Raw genomic sequence first — 12703 nt, forward strand, 5'->3', positions numbered from 1 at the left:
TCTGTTCTCGCCGCCCATGTTTCTTCAATAATGCACACTTTGCTACACTTTCTAGCACACACAGTACAATAGATCAAAATATCAAGCTCTTGGGCGAGCTGTCGGTTTTTCGCATCGATGTGCGTTGAGTAAAATAAGCCATGTGATCCTGTGCTGGCTAGCGAGCTTTCTGGAGCAAGAAAAACTTACTCCCGCCTGAAGGTGCACACATAGGGAGGACGCAGTCATTGCCTATAAGAGAAGGATAGGAGATTATTTTGGTGTTCATCAACCGTGAAATACAATAATAATTTTGGTAGTTATCATGAGGAACAAGAAAACCCATGTGCTGGTTTGTGATCCGGACCAACGACCTCTACATTGGTGCCTTATCTACCAGACAAGGGTTACGCTAATAAACCTTCTATTTAGATATTTATGCTGTAAGTAACATACTGCTGGTAATATGCACCAGCGTCACAGTCGTCCACAGTGGCATGCACCTGTTTATGCTTCTTCATCGGCACCAGTTAACGATTATGTTGTTACTTCAGACAGGTCAATACTAAAATTCACTCCGTGCTTCTTTGCTCTCAGCGGCTGTAGTCAATTTCTATATATTTATTTTTTAATTATCCCGATGAGGACCTGAACCCGGCAGCCTTGCTGCCATAGCTAGAGCGAGAAGGCTTTGTACAGCTGTTACCCTCGCTGTTAAACGGCCTTCTACGTGACAGACGTACGTTTCACGGCTACCCCTGTTTAAGAAGGTGGCGCAGGCAAACATTCTCAGGTATAGGGTACACGCAGCAGAAACACCTAACTTAACACATATGTACAAAATTGCACAGCCATCGCCATACCTCTGTCCAATAAGCTCTGGGGGCGAACCTCGGAGGGCATGGAAACAAATTTCATCGGCGCAATGTGGTCATGTGTTCTTACACTTTGTAATAAATTATCTATTATAACTTTGTTGATCCATGTTCATCGACACAAAAAAATGTATCCTATGTTTTCCTTCGTGTCAGTGGCTGTTGGCTCGCTTTTGTGGGCATCTCCTAACGAGTTCCGCAATTACCGAACGTTTGATGTTTATCAGCACAAAGAGTGAGTGCGCAAACGTCGAACGCAGGGACTCTGCGACTGGAGATAAAACGAAGAAAATAACTTCTGGACTTGTTCGTGAGAAATTAGTGGTTTCTTCAAGAGGCAAACCAATTATTTTGGAGAATAAACCAGAGTATATTACTTCGAGTAAGGACGGCTTCAGAGACAAAGTCCTACGTGCAGTAGTCATAAAATCAATTTTCCTCCATTTACGTCAGACAAGCCGAAAACAATCGAGCCGTTAGTCAAGTTGTGGCTTGTCTTCCCGCCGTCGCGTCAGCACAGCCTTTAGAAAACGTTTTGCTTTTATTCTGATCTTTGACTAGCATGAATATCGCACATGCAAGAAAGTAAAAAAAGGAAACGTGTCATTTCTGGTTACGTTCGGGGAAAGTGCCACTTCCATATTTCCAGGGCTAGCTGAACGTTTCCTTTTATCAAACAATCCATCATCGCCTACGTAAGGGGCCTTATTTCATATGGTATATAAAGAACGAACGTTTGGGGCGCTCACACTCAGGCTGCCTGCTAAAGGGAAAAAGGTGCGAGGTAGGTAAGTACCGAGATTGTGATTAATTGTTTTCACTTGAACGGTCGGTAGTATTGCATATATTAACTCTTCAGATTGTTCGCTCGCGTAATAAAGCAGTTGTTTACAATGTGAGCACAAATCATTGAAACCAAGAAGAAGGGAAAAAAACCCTTATTGAGACCCCATTTAAGGTACTCGGTGAGAAAATTATTGTGTTCTCTTCGGGTGGCCTCCACAGACCAAGATGTCGGCATCCGCTGCAATCTCGCACGCCTGCTCGATCAGCCAATGCTGGTCTTGCATTGGTCTTGCATTGGTGTTCAGCTAGACAATGCTGCAAACAAGAAATTGCTGTTCAGCGCGGATATTAGATATATTTAGGGTTGTTCGCTTTTTGGGTAAAACCTGATTTTACCCGGGTCTTGTACTCCGAACATCACCCTAAAAAACATAGGGTAAAACCGATTTTTTCTGGTTTCTGGAACAACTGTGCCCACGGAGCACGTTGAAGGGTCGTTGAAAGCACCAAAGTTCTGCGCGTGCGAGAGAGAGAAAGCACTTTATTTTACACTCGTCAGAGAGTATGGATGATCGGGTGAGACTTAGCTCCCCCTTTCTCCGTCTATCTCCCCTCTAGACGTCGGCCGGAATCAATTGGCTCCGGCCAATCAATTGGACTGCTGCGAATAATGAGGTTGTCATGTGTGACAGTTTACGCCGAAAAAAAAATTAGTCTTCGTGTGGGGGCGAAAGAACGTTTTTTTTTTATATTTCAGATGTCCGTGTTGTGGTAAGAGAAAGTTAGGAGCGTACATTGTTGTCGCTTATAATTTATTCAGAGCTATCTATTCTGATCGCAATGTACACGCTAATGTGCTAAAAAGTGCCGCAGTACTGAAAGGTAAGAGAGGCACCTATGACGAACAGTTGCTGCAAAGCAGTAGATTCAAAGCAAAAACATCTGGCTAGAACTTCCGTGCTACTGCCTTGTTTATTTGTGTGTGTGTGTGTGCGTGTGTGTGTGTGTGTGTGTCTAGTTTGAGGCACCTCTATTTCGCGTTAAAACTGGGCCAGTTAAAGTTGGACAGGTTGGCACTTGCTGGATTCAATTTCTTAGCGGTAAAAAACAAACGGACACAAAGAACACGACACACAAGGAACCACCTAGCGGGCGTTTCTTGTGAGTGGTGTCCTTTTTGTCCGTTTGTTTTTTTACTGCTAACAAAAGGATTCCAGGTAGGCATTTTGCGTGATACACGGTATGCTTTATCTTTAGAAGTTGGGAAGGTTGCTGCAGTTAATGAACCGTGATTTCTATTTCAAATCCTATAAAAAAAACATTTCTGCCCGTTTCTTGCACTTCACAGGCTGCACTACAAAGAAAACAGCCAAAATGGGGCTGCCGATCTTTGGGCAGGCTCTTTTCTTTGCCATATCCACCAGTATGGGAATATGGATGCAAGCATACGTGAAAACGAATATTCTCTTCCACGGAAGATCTATACTCATTCCAAAAAACCGGACAGTACCGAACGAATTCTACAATGAGGACTACGGAGAACACAAATACGTGAACGTGTCTGTAAGTTACTGGCTCCGATGAGTACTATCAACTGGACAAACCGTCGACAGTTCTTGCCTTTTCCACACTGTTTACTCTTTCCGAGGACTCAGCACACACTCAAAGGCGCATAACGACAGGCGTTTTTTTTTTCTGCCTTTAAAAAAGTAGTTGCATATGTTCCATGATTTCCATTAAAAAACGACGGATGGTTTAAATATGATTTTGTTCACTGAACGGCATACGGCATTATAAATACTGTTAGCACATGACATGAACTTCCGAAATGTACGCTTGTTTAATCCCAGTTTTGTATTTTGGAAGAAGTGCTGACTAAATCTAAAGGATAAGCAATTTCTATGTATCTATGTCATGCTACGCTGAGTAAAGAGTGCATCAGCGAAAGAATAACGACAACTTTTGCATATACAACTTTTGCAAGTTTTGCAGATACCTCCGCATGAAGGAAATTTTGTCTGCTTTACTAAAGAAACAGATGTCGTCTCATAAGGAACCAACAGAGTCTGTATTAGGAGGACATCTTGTGGAACGAAACCTCGGTAGTAGTTACTTATATTCGAGACAATCTAACACTGTAGGGAAATGAAAAAAAAAAGATATGATTGCTCGAGACCAAGTTCGAAACGTAACAGAGACCAGTTACACGAACTGGAGCAGGATACTTGCCATGACTCTTTTGCTGCCCACATGTGAGTCGTAATTGCCGCTAAGAGCATTCAGGATCATTATGCTGGTGTTTATATTCAAAGGCAGCCGGGCCAGTGGACTCCGTCTGCAGATAATAGATAGTAAAAAAGACGGAGTAATTCCAATGTTTTTTTTTGCTCCTTGGTCTATTTGTGTAACGACAACTGCGGACTGCCTTTTGATAGCCATATAAAGAGTGAGGAAAAAGATGTAGAAGAATTAAAAGTAGCATCAGGGGGCAAAATGGCAAGATGATACAATTAATTTTAATCCATCAAAAGAATAAATAAGAAGGAAATGCACCCGGATGATCCAAAGACAGTCAAACAAAAGCAACAAAAGCTAAGGAGATACAAAGCACACTAGACGCACGACCACAATATATGCGAACAGCGGGAAAGATACCTATTATGAGGAGTCGTTTACATTACGCGGGCGCTCGTTACGCTCGGGTATTGTGCGTGAAAGAAAAAGAAAGAAAAATGAATAAGCTATAACTCTTATTTGGGATCGAAGCGGTACTGTTATATTTACGTAAGGTTTTGCGGATGTTGAGCTGTTTGCATGTAAGTGCGAAATGTCAGGTGTGATTTGTTGGTTTGAAGACATTTTTATCTTGTGGTTTTTCAAAGGCGTTTCTAGAGGGGAAGTACCTGGTCGAATGAGGAGATAAGCTATGCTGTCCAGCCTCTCTAATGCGTTAGAAAGAAACCGGAGCTGATTTATTTGGAAGCTTTCAAGCCTGTTCATTTTTGTGACCGGGTGCAGGTCCCAGACATGTTCGCCGTATTCAAGCAGTAGTTGTACAAGCGACGTGTGCTCACCATTCATTATTGCCTATGAAATGCTTTATGGGATACATTCATAACCACCGCTTTTTAGTGCTGCCGAGATAATGGATTGTGTACGTCCCAACATCCAGGCGTGCCTTAGTGCAACGTCGAGTGCGTAACCTTCGCTGATATTAGCTCCAATCACCGCTTGCGGTTGGCTCCAACCACGAGCTGCATAATGTGTTCAGGACTGGTGGTTATAGATTTCCTTGTAGTTCCATCGGCACCATCTTGACCACCAGCCAATGATGAACGACGCTCTTGTTCACCAAGGTCACGCTTTCGAGAATTCGTGTTAAGCATGCCAACGCCGGTACACGTCAGCACAGGTTCGATGTCAGCTTATACTGAGGTATTTAATCTTATAGAATAATTGTTAAAAAGCTGTTAATTTGGACTATGTACTGGAGTGTTTAACTTTTTTGTAGGAAGTGTTATGCTGCGTTTGGAACAGTTTTACCAATTGGTTAAGAAAGAACCGGTTTCAAACGTACCGTAAATATCCGCTTAAGTACGATTAATAATTGGCATATATAACGTTTAGATATAGGTATCATGCTATATAACACATATTTTCTGGATGATCCGGTGGCGTTCTCGGAAACTGAGCATGAGTACTTCAACTGTATAAGGAAGGGAAGCGACCCAATATCCTATTTTTTGAGGATTCCTTAAAGCAGAGGCGCTGCTGAAGAATTGTAATCAGCTATCTGAGCAAAGTTGGAAAATTGTATAACGTTGACATTGTACAACTGCACTTTGCGATATTATATAAAAGTTCATCAAAGATAAAAAATTATGTCTATATGTGAATGAAGCTATAGGTAGAATGAAGCTTTTGTTCATTTCTTGAACTAGCTTCGTCTCTGCCGATGACCTTTGCCGACGTCACAGCTGACTTTTTATAAAAAAAAGAACCTAGCCCTTTAGAAGTTACACTTGCTCCCTAAAACAAATTGTTAGCAGGGAAATCTGTCTGCATTTGTTCACGAGAAGCATCTCGCCTTATTTACAAAAGGCACCACTCTTTGAAATCGTTCAATGTTATTGAATATCCTGCTGGTTGATGGCTAAGTCAGGCATATGAATTGGGCAGTTTGAAAATCGAGACCATAGCGAATCAAGCGGTTGATACAGAACAGTGTCCGTATCAGGCAGTTGCTTACGGGAAGTTAAATGTGATAGCCGAGTATTTGACCTTCAATGTGTTAACCGTGTCTTCCCAGATGCACCCAGATCTTTTGGGTCTGCTGTTATGACTTGTTCATCGTGACATTGAAGAAGTCGTCACTAGAATATGCCATAACCGAACTGATCTTTGGTCGGCTAGCCAGCCAAACGTTGCTCTCCTTACTATTTGACCTCGATAATAGTTCACGCGAAGGTTCTGTTGAATGTAATCACGCGTCTGATCCAGTGACACGGTGTTTTAATTTTTATACATGAATGAAGTTACGTATTACACAATCAAGCACATAGCGCACTCTCGAAGCACTCAGTTCGGCCATAGCTGTTAGAACCTGCAGAAAGTGAACAATCCTTTAATTCTCGGCGTTAGTACAACAGTGAAATGCTTTCCAGCTTCTTCCAAACTGGACACGCAGCCTCACCTAAGCTTTGGACGAAAAATGAAAACGGCAATCCTCATCCCTCTATAGAGCTTAAAGCTCATGCACTTCCGCAGAGATTTGAACGTGTGGCTCTGGATTTGCCTGGCGAAATATGCAGAGGTCTCTATGATTTCGACTACAGGTTGATGCTGAGGGACCGTGTGTTGGAAACATTACGTGCCACCAGCAATTATACTTGTCAGTGATCAGCTCCAGCAGTACTTACAATATTGCCGCGTCAGAAACGTAAATGACTTAGCCTTTCTGTTAGCATGATTGAGATTTGGTGGTTTGCTTTCATAGCATAATAACGACAAGACTGAAAATATTTCCGAGCCATATCAAAACTTGTGCTTTGCTTAATGCACAGAACAAAAGTTTCGATGCAAACAGCAGATTATATCAATAGGCGTTCGAAGGAATAGTCCGGGAGCTGGAAGCAGTACATGGACAAAGCACAGCTCAAGTGAATGATGTCGTGGCTTCAACAAAAATCGCAGCTATTCCAAAAAGGGTAATATAAGCAATTTTCAATTTTTTTTACTGAAGGTAAAGGCTAATGTAGGTATAACCGTTCATGTTGTTACATTAGGCGGTGCACGCACTGATATCTACATAAGGACGGAAGAAGAAGAATCTCGAGAGTTTTGGTGAAGACGACGTTCGAGCAGTGCCGGTTGGTGCCCAGTTCACGCTGCTGTGTTTCTGTGTGCTTGGTGCGGTGTCATCTTGGACTAATCTCCTGGCCTTACCTTGCCACGTATCAATATCACTGATGTGTTAAAAAAGTTTAGGCATATACAGGAATCCATTCATCATTCTTGGATGACACAGGCATCGGATCCGGTTCGTTAAAGTAAAAAAAAAATTGTTTACCGAATTTCCATACGACTACCTTAACCCGACAAAACATATTTGGTTAACCAATATAACGAGTGAGTAAATAGTATTACAAAACAAGCCTCCGAAAATCGAAGATACTGCGAATTTAAAGGTAAACGATAAGTTAAACGTAACCATTACCAAGCGCTCAGAACAACACGATTCTGTTTAATAACGAATGAAGTATGCTAAAGTTATTGCTTGGCTGATGAAGAGGCAGCGAAAGATGGTAGTACATCCTGAGCATCTGGTGTAGTTATAGTGTGAGCTCGAAGGTTAAGTATACAGGTTCAAGTTAAATGCATTCGCAATCATACATCACCATCTATAATCAGTAAATCATAGCTACCTACTAGGTGGCGTAAATTTTGATCTTCGCACACACTAAGAAGGAAACAGGCTTTCCGAATAACATGTGCATAACTGTCTATTCCATTTGCTCGGAACGTTATTGAAGTTAATTAGCACTTACTGAAGCAGTCCTCTGTATTTGCTTCGGTATTTGGGTGTCGCTGTGCACACAACAACGCAATAGAGAAATTGGATCAGGGTTACAGACATTTAAAGAATTCGTTCTCCCAGCAGAAATGGCATTCTGATAAATCATTTTCCACGCACCATTTTTTTCTCAACTTCGATATCGTTGTTGGAAGAAAAATTATTTCACCGAGCACTTATTTTGACGTTGTATTTTGTTGAATATAAATGACGTAGTTTGTTTCCTGTGTACTGTACAGTGTGCAGCCAAGCTTGTATAAGCCGTAAGAGATTTAAACATTGTTGAAAGGTCAATAGTGCTCGTTTTAGAGTTTAAATAACTAAACACACTGCGCACTTGTTCGACAGGACGTCATACTTAAAAAGCAGTATCCGAGAAAAGCCTGGCTCTTTTGAAAAAGTCAAGAGTTGAACGTTCATACTTTTGTTTTAAATGTCTACTGAGCCATGTAGACTGTATATTTTTTCATCAACGTTTTCATTTTCTACCTGAAGCCGTGTGTACAGCGTTCAAAAGTGTCAACTACAAAGAAGGAAATTTGTTGTTCTACCTAGGATTGCAATGACGTACCCAGTGCTGTCTTTCTAATTACTATTCATGATGAATATTAAAATCTGAAATTTTCTGTTCTCTAGAATATTACTTTTCATTATGTTACGAAAGGCTGCGAAGACAAAGAACGTACTATGCTGCTCTTACTGCACGGCTTCCTCGACTTCTGGTTCATCTGGAATAGGCAGATACCAGAGCTCAGCAAAGAATTTTGGTAGGTACAGGTTCGTACAGGTTTTTCGGCTTCATTACAATAAGATGAAGCTTACTAATAGTGCCCATAAAATTCTCGTGCTCTTATAGTAACTCAAGAATTAACTTACTTGAAGCGCTAGCGGTTCTACTAAAACGCACATTCTGCATAATAAACGATAACAATGATTTGCAGGAAGAAGCTCTGGTATAGGGGTCTCCCGCCTAAACTGCGGCAGAAGTTCTGGCACCTCGCTGCATCTAAATAAATATACTTAATACCAGGGCCGTATTAGAGTCAGTGCAGAGCATAACTGGATCTTTTCCCGATGATTTATGGCTAGATAGTGCTTCCATAGTCGCATTCTCACAATAGCCGGATGCGCATCTACTTTAGAGAAGAACACAAGCAAAAAGTTAAAAAATTACTAGCAGTAAAGACTGAAGCTGGCTTTCAGCTTTAGTCTTTACTACTAAATATAAAATGAGTACCGAATAAGCCGATGATGATGATGAAAACGTTTATGATTGCATCAAAGACTTTGGGCAAGAGAAGGCTGATCGGATCCCTAGTCAGGGCCACTGTTGATAAAAGCCGCCGTCCGTGCTCTTTCGACGAAGGCTTCTTATTCCTCTAGGTCGGAGCCGGACAGGGCCGCCTCTAAACCTTCCCTAGTTGACTGTGTTATTATCTCAAAGTCTGTTATTTTGCTGGAAAGCCCATACCATATGGTATAAGTTTGCTTCCGGCCACAACATTTGCACTCAGCTGAAAAGGACTCGGGATAAAGGCGTGTACCATTGTTGGATTATTAAATGACATGGTTTCTAGCCTTTGAAGGTGACTATCTTCTGATTTGTAAAGACAATTAGGGGGCCTGGGTAGTATCTGCCTTTCAAGGCGCAAATGCTGCATTATATTTGTAGATGTTGTTAATGATGAGGAGGAAACTAAATCATTAGGAAGGATGTTGAAGGATCCCGGGGAAGAAACGCTCCGGCCGATGCGTGTGCAGGCTCGTTTCCTTCAACTCTTTGGTGAGCTGAAAACTAGGTGTAAACATAACTTCTGCTACAGATCCAAAGAAGCTGTTGAAACCGAAGCTAACTATTGTTTCGTATCCCTGGCCGGGCACGAAAGCGCGAGTGGCGACAAGACTCAGTGCATGAACAGGAGCTCGAGTGTGAGCTCTTTCTTGGCCGAACCTTTCATTGAAGTCAGCTGCCTGTTGGTTAAATCGTTTTGTCAGATCACTCATAGTACGAATAAATATGTGGCGCGTTCCCTGAAGGTCAAGGCAGCATTTATAACTTGCGCCATTTTTATACCTAGTCATGCGTTTACGTTGCGCTCTTACGTCCTATCGCAATACAATACTAACCTGCCCACTTTGCTGTATTGCTACAGGTTAGAGCAACATCGTGCATGACGATATTTCACACTCCCTGGTTGTTTATGACTTTATGTCTGGATTCTGAGCTTTTGCTGTGAAATACCAGGCTCATTGCATTTGCGGCCTTTACGCAGTGTTGTGGCCCCTGATCTTCGTGGCTACGGTAATACCACGAGGCCCACTGATACTGCTGAATACCTTATGCCGAAGCTTATTGAGGACGTGAAAGGACTGATTGAAGAATTAAGTGAGTATTCGTCACAAAAAAAACATCTAGGAGATTGTTTGAATAGAAAGCTGAGCTGTGCTTAAGATTTGCCCAGTGTAAACCACGGTAAAATAGTATCAATCCAAGGTAGTACTCCCACGCTCTATGTGCGAGATCAACATGCGAAAAGTTCGGGATTTAGTGAACTATGGATCCAAAAACTATGCATCCAAGATAGGAATATGTGTCCATACCAATGAACTAATGTCAGACCGTGTTGCAACAATCTATGTGTATACAATAGGAACGTTTTGGTGCCAAACGTCTTACGCAGCGGTCCTGGACTCAGAATTCGAAAACCGATATTATCACAGGGCCCGTTGGCACCGCTGGCTGAGAATAGACTTCAATTTTTCGTAGCGGATGCGTAGTCTATGTTAGCGACTAGCCTAAGGGACAGATGGCGACCACTGTAAAGAACGCAAATGCTATATATTGTGGATGAAGGCTAGGTCAACACGGCGCGGTCGTGGCGGCAAGGACAGCGAAGCCTTGTCCAGCGTTTTAATCCGGTCACCAACCCAGGCACGCGCCAGAGCCGGCGCCGCGGGACGATGATGATGGTATGTACAAATGAAAGAAGATGATGATGGCATGTACAAATGAAAGAAGGTCCACAGAAGGCTCACACAATCTGCCCGGGGGGTCGGAAGCGGCCAGCCTGGCCGCTCCTAACTAACCAATGTACCGCGGCGCACAAACGGTTTCAAGCGAGAGACATGAACAATTTCAGTTCCACGGTGGCGTCGATCGGCTGGGGGATCAACAGGCGTGACTTTGTAGTTAACTGGAGAAGTTTGGCTGATGATTTTGTAGGGACCAAGGTAGCGGTGGTGGAATTTGTCACTAAGGCCAGGGGTGCGCAGTGGAGTATAAAGCAGTACTTCGTCACCGGAACGATAAGAGACCACGCGATGCGTAGAATCGTAGCGGCTCTTGCGGTCTTCCTGGCACGCTGCTGTGTTGAGGCGGGCAAGATGACGGCATCTGGCCACACGAGATAAGAACTGGGTAGGTACCGATGTGGAGTAGTCGGGCGTAGAGAAGAAGGAAGCGTCGAGAATTGTAGTGGGAGGACGGCCATAAACGAGGAAAAATGGAGAATAACCGGTAGTCCGTTGTACGGCTGTGTTATAGGCGAAAGTGACGAATGGTAGAATAGTGTCCCAATTTCGATGATCCGGTGTGATATACACGGAGATCATATCCGATAAGGTGCGGTGAAATCACTCAGTCAGCCCGTTAGTCTGGGGATGGTAGCTCGACGTTGTCTTATGAAGGGTGGATGACGCGTAAAGAACTTCGGCAACGACTGTCGATAAGAAGGCCGTCCCGCGGTCACTTAGGAGCACCCGAGGAGCGCCTTGACGCAATACAATTGATTGCAAAAAGAAATTTGCTACTTCTTGAGCGGAACCGGTCGGTACAGGTGCTGTCTCAGCATAGCGTGTAGGGTGGTCGACAGCTGTTATAATGCAATGGTTACCCCCATCGGAGAGAGGTAGGAGACCATATAAATCGATGCCGACTACGTCGAATGGCGTGGCGGGACAGGGAACAGGTTGTAGAAGGCGAGCGGGTGAAGAAGTCGGCCGTTTGCGACGTTGGCATAGAGGGCAGGATGCGACGTATTTGGCAACGCTGGAAGATAGGCCAGGCCAAAAGAATCCTTTTTTCACGCGGTCGTAGGTTTTGTCAACACCAAGGTGACCTGCAGTAGAGTCATCGTGGAGAGCCGCCAGTATACGTTGACGAAGCACACGCGGCACGACTGGTATCCAGCGAGTTCCATCAGGGCAATACACGAAGCGGAGTAGGATGCCATCTTCGAGCTTGAAATTGCGAAGTTGTCGGCGAAGCCGTGAATTGGGTGGGTCCGAAGCGCCAATAAGGCGGTCGATGATGGGACGGCAGTAGGCATCGGCTAATTGCTGTGAGCGGAGAATGTGTTTGTTCTCTGAGTCGTCAAATGAAACTGTTGTGATATACGTCGGGGAAAGAGATGGTCGGCTGTGGTCATAGGTGGAAATGCATTGGGAAGTAAAACAGCAAGCCGATTCCGAAAGTGGACAGCGAGAAAGCGCGTCGGCGTCTTGGTGTTGGCTGCCCGATTTATAAATGACGTCAAAATTGTATTCTTGCAGGCGTAGAATCCAACGGCCAAGTCGGCCTGTCAAATTTTTGAGCGAAGACAACCAGCAAAGAGCATGGTAATCGGTCACAACTGTGAAGTGCCGACCGTATAGGTGAGGGCGAAACTTTTGGACAGCCCAGACGACGGCAAGGCACTCCTGTTCTGTAATAGTGTAGTTTTTCTCAGCTGTAGTCATAGTCCGACTGGCGAAAGCAATCACTTTCTCACGCGAAGTTGCATCGCGCTGCAGAAGTACAGCGCCAAGACCGACACCACTGGCATCAGTGTGCAGGATGGTTGGAGCGCTGTCACTGAAGTGGCCAAGAACAGGGTCTGATCTGAGGGCGTGCTTCAGGTTATTAAAAGCAGCTTCGCACTGTTCAGTCCACACGAAAGGGCTGCGTGCTTTAAGTAGTTGATGAAGTGGAGCAGCAATACTTGCAAAATGC

General features: G+C 43.7%; 1 protein-coding gene across 2 annotated transcripts in view; it reads left to right on the plus strand.

Annotated features, from left to right (window-relative positions):
* Nucleotides 1-1542: 1542 nt before the first annotated feature.
* LOC146177058 (uncharacterized) overlaps nt 1543-12703 on the plus strand; it is a 29750-nt gene continuing 18589 nt past the window's right edge. Inside the window, exons 1-4 of one of the 2 annotated variants that reach the window (XM_084583081.1) lie at nt 1543-1638; nt 2989-3203; nt 8350-8480; nt 9987-10099. In XM_084583081.1, the coding sequence (XP_084439207.1) occupies nt 1569-1638; nt 2989-3203; nt 8350-8480; nt 9987-10099 (529 nt within the window). In that variant the 5' untranslated portion in view covers nt 1543-1568. Of the gene's footprint in view, nt 1643-2988; nt 3204-8349; nt 8481-9986; nt 10100-12703 lie in introns of both variants that reach the window. The other variant, XM_084583082.1, reaches the window with a different exon arrangement.

Source organism: Amblyomma maculatum, chromosome 10 (genome assembly GCF_055883805.1).
Source record: "Amblyomma maculatum isolate TAMU_Amacu chromosome 10, ASM5588380v1, whole genome shotgun sequence".
Taxonomy (NCBI): Eukaryota; Metazoa; Arthropoda; class Arachnida; order Ixodida; family Ixodidae; genus Amblyomma; species Amblyomma maculatum.